The sequence below is a fragment of the Felis catus genome, chromosome D3, assembly GCF_018350175.1.
Source record: "Felis catus isolate Fca126 chromosome D3, F.catus_Fca126_mat1.0, whole genome shotgun sequence".
Classification (NCBI taxonomy): domain Eukaryota; kingdom Metazoa; phylum Chordata; class Mammalia; order Carnivora; family Felidae; genus Felis; species Felis catus.
This window is the reverse complement of record NC_058379.1, coordinates 21,581,507-21,600,698: the sequence shown is the minus strand read 5'-3', so window position 1 is coordinate 21,600,698 and position 19,192 is coordinate 21,581,507. Positions and strand designations below refer to the sequence as shown.

The 19,192-nt window shown below is 41.8% G+C and overlaps 1 protein-coding gene across 6 annotated transcripts in view; it reads right to left on the bottom strand.

Moving 5' to 3' along the window:
• The window catches only part of EIF4ENIF1 (eukaryotic translation initiation factor 4E nuclear import factor 1), a 44,160-nt gene extending 26,884 nt beyond the window's left edge, over positions 1-17,276 (bottom strand). For 4 of the 6 annotated variants that reach the window (XM_023241563.2, XM_023241566.2, XM_023241567.2 and 1 more), the window contains exons 1-4: positions 16,551-16,682; positions 15,790-15,912; positions 3,850-3,923; positions 628-755 (exon numbers count right to left, since the gene is read on the bottom strand). In XM_023241563.2, the coding sequence (XP_023097331.1) occupies positions 628-755; positions 3,850-3,923; positions 15,790-15,885 (298 nt within the window). In that variant the 5' untranslated portion in view covers positions 15,886-15,912; positions 16,551-16,682. Of the gene's footprint in view, positions 1-627; positions 756-3,849; positions 3,924-15,789; positions 15,913-16,550; positions 16,683-16,847; positions 16,979-17,257 lie in introns of those variants that run through there. The other 2 variants (XM_023241565.2, XM_023241564.2) reach the window with 2 other exon arrangements.
• Positions 17,277-19,192: the final 1,916 nt, after the last annotated feature.

Here is a 19,192-nt window from a genome sequence, read left to right as displayed (position 1 = left end):
TACTGCACTAAGCATACTATACAATTGTGCAGAAGGATCAAATATCTCAAGGTAGAGTCACCCCTATCTTCTTTGCCAGTTCCAAATTTGTTTTATGATGGTATTTCCACTTATCACAAAAGAAGCTCCCTCTGCAACAAGTTCTTTGACTAGTTTCTATACTGCCAGCCTCCATTTCACTCTTCAGTATCTTTTCTGGTTTAAATCGGTAAAGGTACGGAAAATCTAACTTCAGTCCAGTCTCAAGCCATATCCAAACCCTGTATTAAAATTGTAATCTACTATTAAGAACTGCCAGACTGTTTAATACCTGAGGACTAGGTCTCATATATAAGACTAAGCAGAACCAGATTTCTAGCACAGCATTATGCTCACTACCCTTACTCAGTTACCCTATCGATGAAAAGCATCAGTACTTTTAATTCCAAAAGCACATAGTCTAATACGGTCTACTTGTCACTGCAATATAGGAAGGCCAAGATTTTTCTCTGTTAATCAGGAAAAACCCAACTGATAAATCAGTTTCCTGATCATGACATTTTCCCTGAATAAAACTCTCCACTAAGAATGAAACTAGCAGCAAAGAACACTGTCTCCAAAATTGCTGCCCCACTTCTACATGCTCACCTACTATCCTGCGCACAAGGGAAGGCCGGTCTGAATCCAACTCTTTCTTCAGACTTTCCACTGGTGAGTTCCTCCCTGAAGCTGGATAGAGAGAGGCATGCCACTTTTCAGGGTCCCAGACGCCATCACTATAATAAGTCAAAGGGTACCAACAGTTAGCACTTACACCCATAGATTACATGTGTGGTCTGATTTCTAAACTTCTTCAGGCAGTAAGTCATGGAAACCCCTCTCCAATTTAAAACTTCATGGGTACCATTAGAATGGTTAGCTCTTTTAAGATGGAAACAAAAACAGCTACAGACAGTCCCTGTGGTTCACCTAAAGATGGTTCCATTTTTCAATGGTACACATTCAGTAGAAACTGTGCTTTGAATTTTGAAGTTTGATCTTTTCCCAGGCTAGCAACATGTGATCCAATAACCTCTTGTGATGCTGTGTACCAGCAGTAAGCCACAACTCCTAGTCAGCCAACGTGAGTACAAGAGTAAACCACACCATTCTGTACCCAACCATTCCGTTTTTTACTTTCAGTATTTATATATATATATTTTTAATTTTTTTAAATGTTTTTATTTTTGAGAGAGCGAGACAGAGTGCAAGCAGGAGAGGGACAGAGAGAGGGAGACACAGAATCTGAAGCAGGCTCCAGGCTTTGAGCTGTTGGCGCAGAGCCTGATGAGGGGCTCGAACTCACAAGCTATGAGATGATGACCTGAGCTGAAGTCAGACATTTAACTGACTGAGCCATCCAGGAGCCCCTCAGTACAGTATTCAATAAATTATATGAGATATTTAACACTGCATTATAAAATAGGCTTTGTGTTCGATGACTGCCCAACTGTAGGCTAGTGTAAGTGTTCTGAGCACTTTTAAGGCAGACTAGAGTAAGCTATGATGTTTAGTAGGTGAGGTATATTAAATGCATTTTCGACAAATAATATTTTCAACTTATGATGGGTTTATTTATTTAAAAAAATCTTTTTTAATGTTTTTTTATTTATTTTTGAGACAGAGAGAGACAGAGCATGAGCAGGGGAGGGGCACAGAGAGAGGGAGACACAGAATCTGAAGCAGGCTCCAGGCTCTGAGCTGTCAGCACAGAGGGCTTGAACTCATGGACTGTGAGATCATGACCTGAGCCGAAGTCGGATGCTTAACCAACTGAGCCACCCGGGTGCCCCTCCCCAAAGCTCTTAATAACGTAAAGTGTGTGCTTTGGGTTCTATTCTGTTACTTCCTAATGATAAGGTGGCAGTTGGTACAGTGTGCAAAGCAGAAACGTTACAGCCCAATGATTTGGGATCAAATTCTAGTTTTGCCATTACTACCATGGACCTCCAGGACAAGTTAATAAGCTATGCCCTTCACTATTCTTTTGAAAGGACTTCCCAAACCCCAGACTAGACCAGGCTGTGCTATACACTAGCAGGGTACTCTGCACTTGTCCTTCACAGTCTATAATGGTGGTAATGATAAACTCTTGAGTATTTGACTGTATCCTTCCACGGACCAATGTTCCATTAAGGCAATTTCTGATAGTACCTGACATAGTATTTGCCACCTAACAGGTTCCAACTGAACATCTCTTGAATAAGTGAGTCAACCTCTCAATCTCTAACACCTCACAATAAAGGAAATATCACCTATCTTCTGGTATGTTGTGAGGATTATTTGGAGTTTAAGAATCAAACAAATTTTAATTCTGAGAAGAGAAATACCAGGATGACAAGCTCTTTCCTCTTTCTCTCTTATTTTCATTACTATTACTAGCACATCTTTACTTAGAATAAAAGTGAGTAGGGGCGCCAGGGTGGCTCAGTCAGTTAAGCGTCTGACTTTGGCTCAGGTCATGATCTCACGGTTTGTGGATTTGAGCCCTGTGCTGACAGCTCAGAGTCTAGCTTCAGATTCTGTATCTCCCTCTCTCTTTGCCCCTCCCATTTGTGCTCTCTCATTTTCTCTCAAAAATAAATATTAAAAAAAATATTAAAAAAATTTAGAATAAAAGTATGTGGACCATAATTTTATTTTATGCCAAGAAGAAATAGATCTAAGAAAATTCAACTTGAGGCATAAAAAAGACTGACAGCTTTAATGAAGGAAAAAACCCAAACAACAGCTTATCTGAGACTTATCAAAAAATCCTAACCAACTGGAACCGCCTTTATTCAAGTATCATCTTCATCAGCAGAAAATGGTGAGGAGTCCAGACTTAGCAACCTTCTGAGAAGTAGATATACAAATAAAAACAGTATGCCCTATTCAACAAAGAAACTAAACATAATATACTTTATATGTTAAAAATGTGGGCCATATGAACCATTTACCTTGATATTTAAGAAGTGACCTTATAGTCTTAAGATGACCATAACAAGTGCAATGTAGGGTGATTGTAAACATTTTCAGACCGTAATTTCGCTCTAGTCTTCTCAAACCAAAGTGTTCTGCTTATGAAGCAGCCTAAGATGCAAAAGGGCTCGTCTGAGTGGCTGAATGGTTTTTTCGTTTGGGAACAGGAAGGATGGGGCAATGCTACATGGCTCAGAGTCCTCCTGATCAGCTTTCTCTGGGCAGGCCCTTGAAGGACCCCCAAAGTACAGTGTGAAAACCACCACTGACAGAAGACCCTGGAGAGGACTCATGTGCTTAACTCTTAAAATTGCTTTCTCACTATTGTCTCTGACCAAGTCATTTTCTAACTTTAGTTTCATTATCAGTTTGTTGAAAGGGAATTGGGTTGGTTGTCCTTAGAGTCCTGTAAAGTTCAAAAAAATTTTTTTAATGTTTATTTAGAGAGCACGTGTATGAGAGAGTGCACGCACAGAAGCAGTAAGGGGAAAAGAGACAGGGAGACCGAGAATCCCAAGCAGGCTCTGTGCTGTCAGCACACAGCCCAATACAGGGCTCGATCCTACAACTGTGAGATCATGATCTGAGCTGAAATCAAAAGTTAGACAACTGACTGAGCCACCCAGGCATCCCCTCAAATTTTTGAATAGTTTAAAGCTAATTAATAATGAAACCAATGAGGACAATGCAGGAAACTATTTAGTTCATAAGTTATCTAGGATATATTTGTGTAGAAGCCCTAAATCATTATCCCTGAAGTCTCCCCCACTCATCATTCTACCAAAAAACTCCAAAACAATTCTTAAATTACCATGTTTGGTAAACAAGACGTTGACTAGGAGGAGCACTCCGCTCCCCCTTCACCCATACCTGTCATATTTTTCAGAGAGGCATGATGGCCTCTGTTTGGAATGAGGGCGTTCTTTTATATCCAAGAGCTCCTCCTGGAAAGAGAAACCAAATGGTAATTTTGAGTAATATTTCTCATGCCACATATTTTCAACTTATATTTGTTCTCAGTAATGACTGGAGTGCCTATCTTAAGCATGTCACACAGTTCTTATTTTTTTATGCCTTGACTTATTCCAGAAAGGACTGGAGTTAGCTCAAGATTCTTACAAGAAGATGCTCAAGCAGAATTGGCAAATAATAGTGATTAGCTTTTTTCTAAAACAATTCTCTCACAAATTGCCATCCAATTACATAGTTATAGTCGACCACACTGAATGTTCATCAAGGTATGGAAGCTTCAGGCTTCAATAAAATTTCCAGTTAATTTTTCTACTCTTAAATGTATTAGAGGCCAACTTACAAGTAGATAGTTTTAACATAAATTTGCAGAGAAAAAAAAGCACAAAGCACACACCCATTTACCATTTATCTGATCTGCCTGTTAACATTTTACTTTAACATTTGGGTTCTCCACACCTTTTTTTGTTTTTGTTTTTGTTTTTGTTTTAAACCATATAAGGGTTACTCCTCAATACTTCAGTGCTTATTTCCTAAGAATGAGGATACTCTTTCATAGTCTCTTATCTGGTTCCATGAGAAAATTAAGCCTTATAAAAAATAATTTGAGTGACTAGTTTTACCATTCTCCCAAGGATTATGCTTGGCCTGTATCATTGCAGATGCCTAAGAGAGAGGCAAATCCATTACAAACAACACATGCCTGAGGGCCTAAGGGCTTACTTCTGAAGAACCTAGTTAAAAAGGGCTGTCAGTTTTATACAATTATAAATGATACTTTTATCTAACCTACCCCTCCAGATTCCAATTTGTCAATTGACCCAACAAGGTCCTTTATATTGTTTTACCCTCCAACACAGGACCCAGTCTAGAATCAGATATTGGTTGTCCTATTTCTTTGGAACATTTCTACAACTGGAAAATCTCTACAACTTTTGTCTTCGATGACACTGACATTTCTACAGAGTGCAGCCTTTTTTTTTCTAAGAGAACATTATTCATTTTGGATTTATCTACTGTTTCCTCATGATTAGATTGAGGTTAAGTATCCAAAGAAGAGAATACTAACCCCAGAGATGTTGTGTCCATCTCAGAGCATCACCTCTGGACATCTGTGATGTCCATCTGCTGCTCAGTAGTGGCAGTATGCGGTCTGTAGGGAGACTGCAAATATCCTGGTCTTCATCAAAATTTCCCCCTAAATTTAGCATCTATTGATGAATCTTGCCCAAATTGATCTTGATTTCCCAACTCTAGGCCTCTCTCCATATTGACCAGTCAGCACTTGGCATTTCACTGGTAGGGCAAACACTAATCCTCCCCTTTCCCCTCCCTGTGTGTTTACCTATTATTGGCATGGGTTCACAGATACCTAATTTTTCCAATGGTCTATAATTCATTAATGCCCTTAATTGTTCAGGGGCTCAAATTAGGAGCCTCTTCAAGCTGGTTCCTGGGTCCTCTGTACATTCCCCATCATTTTCTAAAAAGCCCTTCCTTACTTTCTGTCTTATCTTGTACCATCCTAGCCCTAGTGTCAGCCATTTTCTCTGAGAAATCTGAGTTCCTTTAAGTGAAGCATGGTATCAGAAACCAAGGTCTGGGAACTAAATATTCCCATTTGCTTCTCGGTTCTCTCAGAACTAGGAAACACGTGTAATTACACATGCACATATATACCTATGTGTTAATGCACACACATCTGCTCATACACCTGCATATACACAAAAACCCATGGCCTTTTTATTTACATTTCAATACTTTTACGATAAAGTAAAAAAGGCAATTCCCAACCTTTCACTACCAGTAAAACGCTACAACTACCTTGCAAAAAAGTATATACATACCACTGTGCCGGGGCCTCTGCAAGCCTCACAATACAATGCTTGCTGTTGCTCTGATCACTGCTTCCCATATCTTGGGGTAAATATGGGGGAAGAGACTTACTCTTTCAGCCTATAGGAATCATTGCACGTAAGCATGCCATGAGTTCACTCAGTGTCTTCAGACACTTGAAGCATCTAAATATTTTCTCCATGATCGCAAAATGCCCTATGCCCAGATGACATTTTAATTTTTAAAACCAGATTATCAATCATGCATTTGCATTGTTTTAGGATTTATGAATTATAAACAAATAATTTGGGAAGAAATACCTAGAAAAATGAAGAAGTCTAAGATAAACAAAATTCCAAATATAAGAAAGTATCTAGAGAAGGCCCCAAATTCTGAAAAAATTGTCAAAGCAACGACCTACAACCTAGAAATCATCAGTAATGACTCAAGTCCAGTGAAATCTATAGGGCAAGCGCGGTGTCAGTGGCGCAGGGTGACACAAATTTGGCAGTGGGTGGAGGAAGGGTGGATGGACCAATAGTAGTTACAATGAAGTAAATATTACAAGAAAGAAATCCTGAGGACAGGAAGGCTTAAAACATTTTCCAGCAGAAACAGGAAAGATCTTACAATACAGGAAATACTTATACTACAGGAAAAAATATTGCAAAGCAATTTTCTGTTATTAGAAGCAACCCAAAGATTATTTCATATTCCCTTACTCCACCACCCTCAAATACAAATAGTATATTAGGGTTCAGTTCAATATTAAACTAAGGGCAATATATTTTATACTTAAATATGTATGCTTCATATACTCAAATTTCTAAACAATAAGGCTTTGTTTGAAACTTTTAATCCCCAAAGGTAACAGGGAGCCCAAGTGATAGGCGTTTTCTATTACTACTACAGCTGTCTGCTGAAACTCCTAATTTTACGGATTTATTTAGGAGTCAACTGGAAAAGATTTAACATTTTAACATAGCCACAAAACATGCTGGAGGACCAAATGTTCTATTTGTGGGGAATCAAAAAAAATATTTTCACAAAGGTAACAAACAGTCTTACAAAAGGGAAATGGGGAGACTAAGGAGAGAGGATGACAAATTGAATGTGGAATCCCAGATGGGATCCTGGGACAGAAAAAGGACATTAGATAAAATAAAGGACAGGTAAGTAAAGCATGGACTCTAGTTAATAACATGTATCAGCATTGTTAACTGTAACAAATAGACCATACTAACATGTTAACAGGGAAAACTCTACTATATTCCCAGTTTTTCCATAAATCTCAAACTGTTCTAAAAGATAAAGTTTACTTACTTCTACCTCATACCATATACAAAAATGAACTCAAAATATATCAAAGACATAGATATAAGAGCTATAATTATAAAACTCTTTGAAGAAAATGCAGGTGTAAAAAGTTCATGACTTTGGATTAAGCAATGTTCCTCTAGCTGGGACACTGAAAAAGGGTAAGCAACCAAAGGAAAAAACATATAAATTGGATTTTAAGTTTAGGAACTTTTGCGCTTCAGATGACTATCAAGAAAGTAAAAAGGCAATGCACAAAACAGGGAAAAATATTTACAAATCATGGATCTGATAAGGGTCTAGGGTCCAGAATATAGAGAGAACATGTAAAATTTAACAACAAAGGGGCACCTGGGTGGTTCAGTCAGTTGAGCTTTTGACTCCAGCTCGGTGATGATCTCGCAGTCGTGGGATTGAGCCCTGTGTTGGGCTCCACACTGGGCATGAAACCTGCTTGGAATTCTGTCTCCCTCTCTGTCCCTTCCCAGCCCATGCTCTCTTTAAATAAAACAGATAAAAGATTTCAATAGATTTTTCTCCAAAGAAGATACATAAATGACCAACAAGCACATGAAAGATGTTCAAAATCATTTGTCATTAAGGAAATGCAAGTCAAAACCATAGTGAGATACCACTTCACGTGTACTAAGTTGGCTATTAAAAAAGAAAAATGGGAAAATAACAAGATTGACAAGGATGTGGAGAAACTACAGCTGCCAGTGCAGCTGCTCTGGCAAACAGTGGCCTTCTCTCCAAAAGTTACAGTTACTATATGACCCAGCAATTACAGTCCTAAGTATATACCAAAAGGAACTGAAAAAATTATGTCCACACAAAAACTTGTACACAAATGCTCACAGCAGCATTATTTACAGTAGCAAAAAAAATAGAAAGCCATATGCCCATCAACTGATGAATGGATAAACAAAATGTGGTAAATCCATACAATGGAATATTATTTGGCAATAAAAAGGAATGAAGTACTGATACATGTTATAACACAAACCTTGGAAACATTACGTTAACTGAAAGAATCCAGACAAAAAAGGCCACATGTGGTAGGATTCTGTTTATATGCAATGTTTAGAATAGGTAAATCCATGGTCAGAAAGTAGATTAAGGCTTGCCAGGGTCTGGGGAAAAGGGATAATGAGAGTGACTACTAATGGGGGTACAGAGTTTCTGTTTGGGGTCATGAAAATGTTTTGGAATCAGATAATAGTGATGGTTGTACAACTCTGAATTTACTGAAGACCACTGAATGGTATACCTTTAAAGGGGTGAATTTTATGTTAATTATATCTCAAAAAAATATTTTATTTTGAGAGAGAGGAGGAAGTGGGGAGGGGCAGAGAGAGAGAGATGAAGGGAGAGAGAGATTCCCAAGCAGGTTCCAAACCCTCAGTGCAGAGCCTGATGCAGGGCTTGAACTCCCGAGCCGTGAGATCATAACCTGAGCGGAAATCAAGGTTGGATGCTTAACTGAGTCACCCAGGCACTACTGGATAAAAAATATTTTTAAGTAAATTAAACTAAGGTGTTCAGTTACCCAGAGGTTAATATTTTATTTAATTTCTTTCTTACAGACTTACTGCTCTAACCACAGACTGATAAATGCCAACTATCCTCAGATGAGAGTTGCTTAGGTTGGTAAAAATGTTTTAATTTTCCTTCCCAAGTTATTCCAGTTTTCTTTGTTGACTTTATATGCTTAACATATACTAGGTGTTAATAAATATTCCAGGGACTGATTATACAACTTGACAGGCCTATAAGAGCAGAGGGTAGAGCAGTGAGCCAGTTGTATACACTGGCATTAACCATGCCAGCAGCACAAATGGTGCTGCTGACCAAGTGCAATGGCTAAAACATCGCCCACCTGTCTATAGAGGATGAAGAGCCATTTTGTTTAACGGGCTGATAACTGGGAAAACAAAACAGTTCTTGGATTGTAAAAGCTGCTGGGAATAACTTTAAACATCTAGATAAAGTTCTACTTACTGTTCTTGAAAGCAGGGCTTCTTAAACCAATTTCATGGCCTCAAGGAAACCATATGCAACACTGCATTTGTGCAATTTCTGCAGTGAGTACTCACACCTTCAAAAGATTTCCGATGGGCCCCAAAGAAGTTAAGAAGTGGTACTTTAAATGGTTGTTTCTGAAAATGTGGCCCAAAGTGCACTTAGACATTTAGGGACAATGAGAGCTCCTCCTCGTGGGGTTTAGAGAGTTAGATCTGTTATACCTTCCACCAACATCTTAAATGGCATCGGATGGTATCCCAGACTAAGAAGGTTCCCCATTAAGGTGGGGAGGGGAGAAAACATGAGCTAATTCAATACAAAAATTGCTTTTTTCATAGCTGTACCCAGAACATTTCTTGCGTACCAGGCTTAGTATCTAGAATACGCAGATGACCCTTGGCCCTGACCCCATGGCTCTCCAGTTTCTCAAGAGAAGTGTTCTTGAACTTGCCATTCCATCAAGAGCCCTTTAAGAGCAATATTCCAGAAAAGGCAAACTCTTTGGGATATTTTCAAAGAAAACCTTCAACTTTGGCTAAAGGCAAAATACGTGGAAAGTGTTCTCTGAGCTGGGAATGCTCCTTCCCTAAGAATATTTCAGGGGGTAATGGGAGATTACCCTTTTGCAGACTCCTACGAACCCACAGGAATTTACTAATTACAAACAAATTCACGGGGCGCCTGGGTGGCTCAGTCAGGTAAGCGTCCGACTTCGGCTCAGGTCATGATCTCGCGGTCCATGAGTTCAAGACCCACGTCAGGCTCCGTGCTGACGGCTCAGAGCCTAGAGCCTGGAGCCTGTTTCGGATTCTGTGTCTCCCTCTCTCTGACCCGCCCTCGTTCATGCTCTCTGTCTCAAAAATAAATAAACGTTAAAAAAAATTTTTTTTATAAACAAATTCACTACAATTACCATCTGGACAAGAGAACAGTTAATATGTGAGACCTTACTTTTTGCACAGGTTTTAAAACCTGACTAGGCAAGAATAAGCTGCTAACTGCCCAACAGCCATTTTCTTAGTTTTAGCAGCTAAACTAACATTTTCCTTAAAGAAAATGTCAAGCTTCCCAAAACAATTTGAGAAGTACTAATATGGGCACCCACTTTTAGTGATCAATATTAAAGTAAAAAGCAAATGAATGTGAATATAAGCCCAAAACAACAGTGGTTAAAATCCACATCCAGTTTCTTGTTGCAGAAATCTCATGCAGAAGCAGCTGCAGGTTCTGATGGCATTCTTATGTTCTAGAAGAATTTCACGAGTCACTGACATAAGATGAAAGGGGAAATATTTACCTTTGTGAGTTGAATTCAATTCACAAGAGCAAAAAGCTCAACTTTTAAAATATTAAGAGATATTTTATAAAAAACCCAAAGTTTTATTTCATTGTTAATGGTCAAAGCACTGTAGAAGTGACCCAGTACCTTATTAGTGTGTGTGTGCCTGGCTCTTCCTAAAGAGGCTCTGCCTAAAGAAGGCAAATGTCCCCAGAACAGTGTTTATAGGTTGGGTCATCTGCCTTTGACCTTCTCTCCCAGTCCCCACCCTTAATACAACCACTAGCACTGGGACTGGTCATCGGGCTCTTAGATGGTTGCTGACTGACCAGATATTCATTCTGTTGAGTCAGATGACTTTTCTGAAAGGATTAGAAACCTGTTAAAAATAGATCACAACGAGGTAATGGTACCCACAGACGATAGCCGGGGCAACGGTGAAGTAACAACATAGGGAACACATGGGATACATTCCACCATCCACCATTTATGAAGTTTGTTGCTGTGGGCACCATTTATAACAGTTCTTATAGGTAGGTCAGAATTCAAAGGATCCTGCAGAGCTGTTAAGCAGGACCTCAGACCTGGATTCATCCAAGCATCTAATGGTGGCTGATCTGATGCAAAGACTTTCGCCTACTGAAAGATCTGAAACTAAGAAAATGCGAATAAGGGGAAAAAAATCACCAAAGTCTGTTTTCTCCATTAATCTGGCCAACACAAAAAAATTAATCTTGGCTTTTAAATGTGTTTATACAATGGATAAAAAACAATATAAAATGTTAAGTAGGTAAATACTAGAAGAAAACTTAAAACCATTTTTAGGGTAGTGACATTACATCTTCAATAGGGCTTTCTGGTTTCATATTAAACTGGAAATAGTTACTGTGACATTTAAAAATTAAGCATCTTGATCTGAAGTTGGTATCTAAAGAAGATATCTTTTAATACCCTCCTTATTACATCCTAAAGAGTTTTTAGCACTTACTGTGCGTCAGCCACTTTTCTAAACACTTGACGTGCATTTTCTCATTTATTCCCCACAAAAATCCTATGAAGTAGATACTATTCCACCTGCATTTTACAGAGGAAAAGGATGAGAACCAGAGAAGCTAAGTACATGACTGAAGGCCACACAAGGTAAGTAAGTGGTGATCCTAAATCAGGCAGTGGGGCTCAATGCCCCTGATCCTCTTGTCTTCACTGCTTCTCTGGGGAGGACAAGGAAGGTGCATGACACCTCCCAGCAGCTGCCACTCAGTGTTGGGTTTGTCCCTGCCCAGCGGGACTACCAGGAACCCTGAGCCAAACTGCCACATCCTTGGGTAGGCTTTCCTTAAGTCAGCCTCCCTTCATAGCATCCTTCACTGAATCAAAGGCCCAACCCACAAATCTTTATGTTAACAGTTCCAATCGTAAAATGACCGGTTTCTTATCTAGCTAGAAGTTCCCACCGTGAGCAAGGAGGAAAGTATACTCATGGGGGCAAGAGCCCTGAATCCCCACTTTTCAAGATGACTTAGAATTGGAACAGGTAAGAAAGAACAACCATAAGATAGTATCTATGGTGTTGCCAGCTGACCCCCTGTAAGAACTTGTAGTTACCTAGTTTTCTGAACAGGTGAAACGTTAAGATTGTATGATTTTTCATACCATAATTCCCCAATATGAACAAATATCCTTAACTTTTATATTAGCTTAAGTTTGTAGCTAAGTATGTCACTGAAATGCGACCTGTTAGAGGTTACTTCTCAACTTGGTTTATGAAAGGTATCTATGAAGTTATCAAATTAGATATCTAAAAATTAGATCAGGTATAGTTAAACCTGATCATCTGACTACTGATTTCAAGCTAGGACTTAAATCATAGCCCCTCTTTTCTCAGAGGCTGGACTTCAAGTCTTATAACTGATTCTTTCCAAGAAGGCTAGGAGAATTACTCAAATTAGTCCACTTCTGGTGCCTTTTTTTTTTTTACCGGTTTACATTTTTTTTTTTAATATTTATTCTTCAGAGAGAGAGAGCATGAGCTGGGGAGGGGCAGAGAGAGGGAGGAACACAGAATCTGAGGCAGGCTCCAGGCTCAGAGCTGTCAGCGCAGCTGTCAGGGTTCGAACTCACGAGCCGCAAGATCATGACCTGAGCTGAAGTCGGACGCTCAACCGACTGAGCCACCCAGACGCCCCTTTTAAATGGTTTTAAAGCAAAGATATAAACATGGCTGTATCACGGTGACTAAGTGCCCATCAGCCACAAATCAGGGTGGAGTGCCTCCTCTGAAGATCCCTACAGACACCAAAATGGTGCCAAGGCAATGAGCACACATGAAATTAAACTCAGTAAAATCCAATCCCTACTTTTTTTAGCTGGTAGATTGGACAGGTATGATTAACACTGGGCAGTACTAAGCTGAATGTTAGCAGTGCCCCCTGCTTTTATACCCTGTTCAACTGGCAGGTGATACAATTTGATAAGGAATCAGTGACAAGACACAGGAGCAGAGAAGGAGCAGCACCAAATATGTATATCCTAAAATCAGTCTGTCTACTCAAAGAAAAAGAACATGGATCTGAATAGTGGAACAGTCCAAAGCATTTCTACTTTGTGTCTGAAGCAGAAGATGGTGTCACCAAGAGCAGGTACCACACCTCAAGAACTAGTAAACAACTAGGACCTCTGATGAAGGTAAGAAAAACTTGAATAGGCCTCAAAGTCTTTCCATTAATAAGCATGACCACCTTATCTTGTTTTCCTAAACCAACAGTTCTCAAACTTGAATCAGAGTCAGAATTCCCTGAAAGACTTGTTATATGTGGACAACAAGGCCCTATCCCTAGAATCTGATTCAATACCACTGAAATGGGGCTTGAGGTTTTATATTTCTAAGAGGTTACCAGTTGGTGCTAAACACTAGTTCAGAGACCACTGTTTGAGAACCACTGTCTAAAAACACTTTTAATCCATGACTTTGAGGGGGAGATCCCACTGTGTAACCTCCAAAAGCCCTTCAACATAATTCAAACACTTTATACATGCACATTTAAGTGTTACCAAAACATAGCTTTTGGTCTTGGGAATCTGGCCTAGCGAAACAGACCTGAGTGAGCTTATAAATTAAGGGCTCAAGATTCCCAGAATAACAGGTGCATATGATACATCCACTTATAACCATTCCAGTTAATCATCACTGAGGCTTAGGGGTAGGCCTGAAAGTACCTAATGTGATTCTTAACTTGACTTCCTAATACATTCATGGAAACACAATGGACACCAACAGAACCCTAGGGAGTAATTATGCATCTGACTTGCTTGACAACATCAAGACCATATATCAAGTTCTCCAAGGAAGACTAAAGACTTGCTATTCAAAGTATGGTCAGTGGACCTGCAGTAAGGGCACCACCTGGGAGGTTAAAAAGCCAAAATTTGAAGCCCACTCCTAACCTAACAGAATTCACACTTTATAAGGGTTCATAGGTAATCCCCAGACAAACCAACATTTAGGAAGCAAGATGGACAATATAGCACAGGAGACTCTGATATGTTACTTTTAAAAGCACTAGGACAAATATCTGGACTTCTCCACCTTCATGGAAAAAACTCTAGAATTCTGAACAGACTACTAACATCATCTCATAAAACAAATGAATGCTAAACTAAGAAGGGTCAAAGTTTAAGAAGCCCTCTCATCTAGCCAATATGTTTTTTAGTCTTGTAGTTAACATTCCACATTTACAAGTTCTCACAAACACATCACCTATAAAAATCACTGAGGACAATTTCTTTCTATTGCTTCTAAACTTTCTAGCCCATGCAGAAACATTACTATATGCTTTATTCCAATAGTTTGATCTCAGTATGTAGGTAAGGAGTAGGATGGCTGAAGTATTATTCCAGTTGTGCAAAAACAGACCACTTACTATAGTTCTCAGAACACAGGATTGTTTCAAGCTTTCTTCAAAGGAGAAAGGCTTAGTTTGCCTCAAGGACTAGATTAAATAGACTGTGAGAAACACATATGCATGAAACCACTACCCTAACACTGCCTAAACATGATCCTAAAACTGCCATGAACTAAATCTTCTCAAATGGAATGAACAGTAAGCCAATTTCCAATCAATTTTGGTAGAGAAGACCATTATATCTAAGATTCACTGTCATTAACCTAAAAAATGTTCTTAATCATTTCTTTGAGGCACATTTATCTAAGTATGACAAAATTCTAAGACTATATTATCAAAAGTGGGCAAGATTGACCTTCTTTATCTTTACTGTAGACACACACAAGTTCTAGCCTAAGAGAGATCAATAATACCTTCCCTAAAAATGACTTAAGCCTAAATATGGATATACATATAAAGATGGTCTATACATGCCACCCTTTGATCATTATGAAAGTGATTCAAAAGCCTCTCTGCCTGGATTCTACAAGTAGAATACCAATTAAGAACTTTTATTCAAAAAGTGCTAGGAAAGTTGAAGTCACGTAAGCATATAAAATAAGCAGTTCAAATCAGTTTCTCTTCATTTAATAAGATTTTCTGCATTTGGAATTCAACTATCAACATTTTAGATAATGAATTTAAATTGTGAAACATGGCTTCAGCACTTTCAGGTTTGAGAAAAACTACATTCGGGAAGACCAAATCTGAATGAAAAAATGAAATGCTATCAGAGTTTTTTTAATACTAAAAATGAATATTACTCTAACAGCACTTGATACTTTACCAAGTAGTGGCACCAGTACACAAACAAGGCCTGACTTCAAAATATTAATCATTATTCTGGAACGTCAGGGATAATAACCACATCAGAACCCTTGATTGGGTCCATACTTAGGAAATACAGATATGGGACCAACTAGAACATGACTCTTCCTGTCAACAGTCCCAAGCAGATTTTTTGTACTCCGGCCAATACATTTCAGGGAACGAAAAATGAATTCACAGCTGAGTCCTGTCAACCTCTTCAGAAACATTTAGCAGCCAGTAAGATACTGAGCAGTAGCTTCAAGTACAGAGCCTTGAGTGATTTGCATGCAAAACTGGAATCCTTACTCTACAGTATATAAATCAGTAACATACCAGTTATGGTTGTTATAGAACATTTGAGCCAACATACACTGATCCACAAATTCACATGCCATCTAAGCCAATATTCCCTTCACGTGAAAACTACTCAGAAGCAAATTCTAGTTCAAATTGTGTATTCACACTTCCAGAAAAAAATTCAAAGAAATGCTTTACTAAATTTAGTAATATTTAGTCCATATAGTGAGTCAGAATGAGACTCCCACTTTTGATAATACTAATGGAATATCTACACAATGTTACCAACCTCCCCCACCTATAAAGAAACACTATTTCATTAGTAACAAAGCTTACTTTTGTATAGCGATGGGGGGATTTGGAGGCTGGTTGCTTCTTCAGGTCAAGAAAGGCATCTCCGTTTTCTGTTTCTCCCACACTTCTCCTATCCATGGCTCCTTGGTCTACAATTCTTTGCACCTGGAAGATAAATCAGCAAAACTGTTACAGAGAACACTATGTTTTCAGAAGACTGTTTGAAACTCTTTTACCTCTTAAAATGACTACCTTTTAAAAACAAAGTCTCATTCAACAACTATTCCATAAACCAAACCCACTTGGAAATAGAACGACTGGTACTTAGCTCTTCTAGTTAAGTGTTCTAAGCATCAAAGGGGTAAGGAAAGCATAAGTAGAAGGTGCCCAAATCAGGGTACAGCCTTCAAGCAGCTTTAAAACAAAAAGAAACCAAAATTAGTCACTGCCACCCATGAGGACCTTTCAGACAGCAGTGGGGAAGTTTTCCGAGTGGGGGCAGGTAGGAGACTAGTTGGGGCTGGGGATCCGGGAAGTCGGACTGTGGTAAAGTGCCTGTCACTTGCCAATGGACGGCGCCAGCTGCCCCTTGTTATCCAGAGGCCAGGGGCTGGGGCCCGAGCGCCCCCCACCCGGCCGGCGGCACCTGTGGCCATGTCAGGGGCGCCCGTAGCAAGGAAGGGGCGAGATCCGGCTTCAGCTCCGAAACTCGGCTTTCCCGGGCCGCGACCCCAACCACCGGCCCCTCGCGCAGGCCGCGGCCCAGCGGCCTCCTTCGGAGGAAGGGCGGGGACTGTACTCACGGAGGGGAGGCGGGCCGAAGGGAGCGGGGAGACCGAATCCCCCGGCCCGGCCGCTCCAAGCTGGAGCCGGCGCAGGCCCGCCGCCGTCCGCCCCGGCCCGGCGGCTCGGGCCCCGCCAGCCCGCCAGCCCGCTGTCCGCCGGCCGCCCCGCTGGCCTCGCGTCCCTGCCCGCCCCCCGCGCGCGCCCCGGCGCTCGCGCTCACGCACGCGACCCCGGGAGCAGCGCGCCCGCGCCCCTGCCCTTCCTGCGGCCCTTGGCGCGCGGCGCCTCGGCTCCCGCCGCCACCAGGCCCTTACTCTGTGCCTCCGCCGCTCGGCGGCCCTTCGCCTCGGCCGCCGCTCCCCTCCCTACTGCCCGCGCCGGTCAGAGGGCTGCTCCGCGCGGCCTTCGCTCTCGCCCCCCCACCCCCCCGCCAGCTCGGACTGTCTCTCTTCAGCCGCCGTAACCACGGCCCAGCCCTCCGCCCCTCCTCCCGGGCCCCCTCCCCCTTAATAACTCCCTCCACGCACCCGGGCCCCAGCACCGCCTTCGCCGCCGCGCGCCCGGATGTGAGGTGGCCGCGGCAGTGCCGGGCGGAAAAGAGAAACATCTCCGCGCGCTCCTGGGGCGCCGGCCCTTGCGTGCGTCCGGCGGCGGGGAAGCGGAGGCGCGGAGGAGATGGCGGCGGCGGGGAGGGGGAGGCGGCGGGGGCGGCAGAAGCCCTTACCGGTGCGCGCAGGCGGTCGTCCTGGGCAGCCCTGAGGAGGACTCTGCGTTCCCACGCGCGCTTCGGGGCGGAGCAGAACGGGCGGGCGGTGCTGGGAGGCCGAGGCCAGAGGCTGGCAGTTCTCCCTGGAAGGCGGTGGCACCAGCGAAGTGGGCCGGGGTCTGCGGCCTGGTGCGACTTGGGAGCGCGTCGGCTTCGACGTTCGCACAGTTCGCAACGGCGGAGAAGCCTGGGGCTTCGGCAGTGGCAGTCTGAGGAGAACCTGGGGGCTTTTGAGCTTCCCAGTTGTGGGCCCGAATCTCGAGTTTTTCATTAGTGGGTGTAATGTTGGGCAAAGCCCGAACAACTTTTGAGTTTTCGCTCTCCTTTCTAAAACGGCCCCTCTCTATAAATTTATGAGATTGTGCGTTGTTGCATTAACAAACTTGCCGCGACTGCTTTCGATTGAGCGAAGGGCGACTGACAGATTCATTGAAAGGGTTTTTTCCCCCTTCATAACTCGAACCTTTCCATAGCTTGCACAGGAAGAGGAAGGGCGAGTGTCAAGCGCTTAGCACAGTGGCGAGACTGCAAATGGGAACACAGATGCAAACATAATTTCCCTACTCTGAGACATAAGAGTAACTGCCGTGCTTGGGAGGAGCGATCAGTAAAGGTATGACGGTGATCACCTGTGAGCCTGATCTGCGGTAATATCACGAGCCCCAGTCTCTGTCCCTTGCGACCGCCTGGGGTTGATGGGAAATGATGTGTGGGCGTAGATTGGGATTGGGCATTGCGTGATCACTAAATTCCCTTCCTAGGAGTCTTGCCAACCGAGAAAATTATGAAAACGTTTTTCATCTGGAACACGGAATAAAGTGTATACTATCTTTGCAGGCAAGAGGCAGAGGGAAACGTTTACAAATTAGGCCTGAGTTCACATCCCAGCTCTACCACACACTACAGGCTGGGGAGAATTAGGCCATTTATTTATCCTTAGCCTTGGTTTTGTAGTCTGTAAAACTGGAAAGATAATCCACTCACAGGGGCTGTTGTCAAGATTAAAAAGGTTAAGGTGGTTAAAAAGCCTTATACTGGTTTTGTGTGTGTATGTGTGTTTTAAGCCTATTGAGAGACACATTGTAAGTAATGAAACATTGTTCGTCTTAATATTTTAGAAATATTAACCTGCTTTTGGAATCCAGGTTCTTCCGAAGACTGAGGAAATGGTCTAATCCCATTGCTATCAGGAGTAGTGAAGAAGGCCTATTCTTTCAAGCTCTTAAATCCTGGCTCTGCCACTTAGTGTGAAACCTAAGCCAGTCATTTCACCTTCCTGGACCTGTTTACTCCTCTGTCAAAAAGGGACAGCAGTACCTATTTTTCAGGCTTATAGTGGGAATTAGAGATAACATTAAAAAAATTGCTCTAGTCAAGTATGGCTGTATAATCAACCATCCCCAAACTCCAGTGGCTTAGCTCAATATTTATTTTGTACCCAAACCTTCAATTTAGGCCAGTTCTACTGGGGACAGCTAGAACTAAATGGTCTCTGCTCCATTTAATAGGTGGAAAGCTTGGGGCTAGGATCATTTAGTGGCTCGCTTACTCACATATTTGGTGTTTGATGGTGGCTGTCAGCTGGGACTACTGGAGCAGTTGGATGGAAGTTTACACATGGCTTCTCTCTGTGACCTGAGCTTTTCTTACAACATAGTGCCAGGATTCCGAGGGCAGCCGGTTGCTGAATTGTCTTTTCTAATCTAGCCTTAGAGCCACTCGCTGTTCTGCCACAAGAAACTACCTGCTCCTTAGATAGAAGTCACCAAGGGGAGGGGACTTAGACTACTTTTATACGGAGAGAAGTGTCAAAGAATTAGTGGGCATATTTTCAAATTACCACAAATACACACAAAATCTGCTCAAGGCAATGTAGCTACCATGATAGAGGCC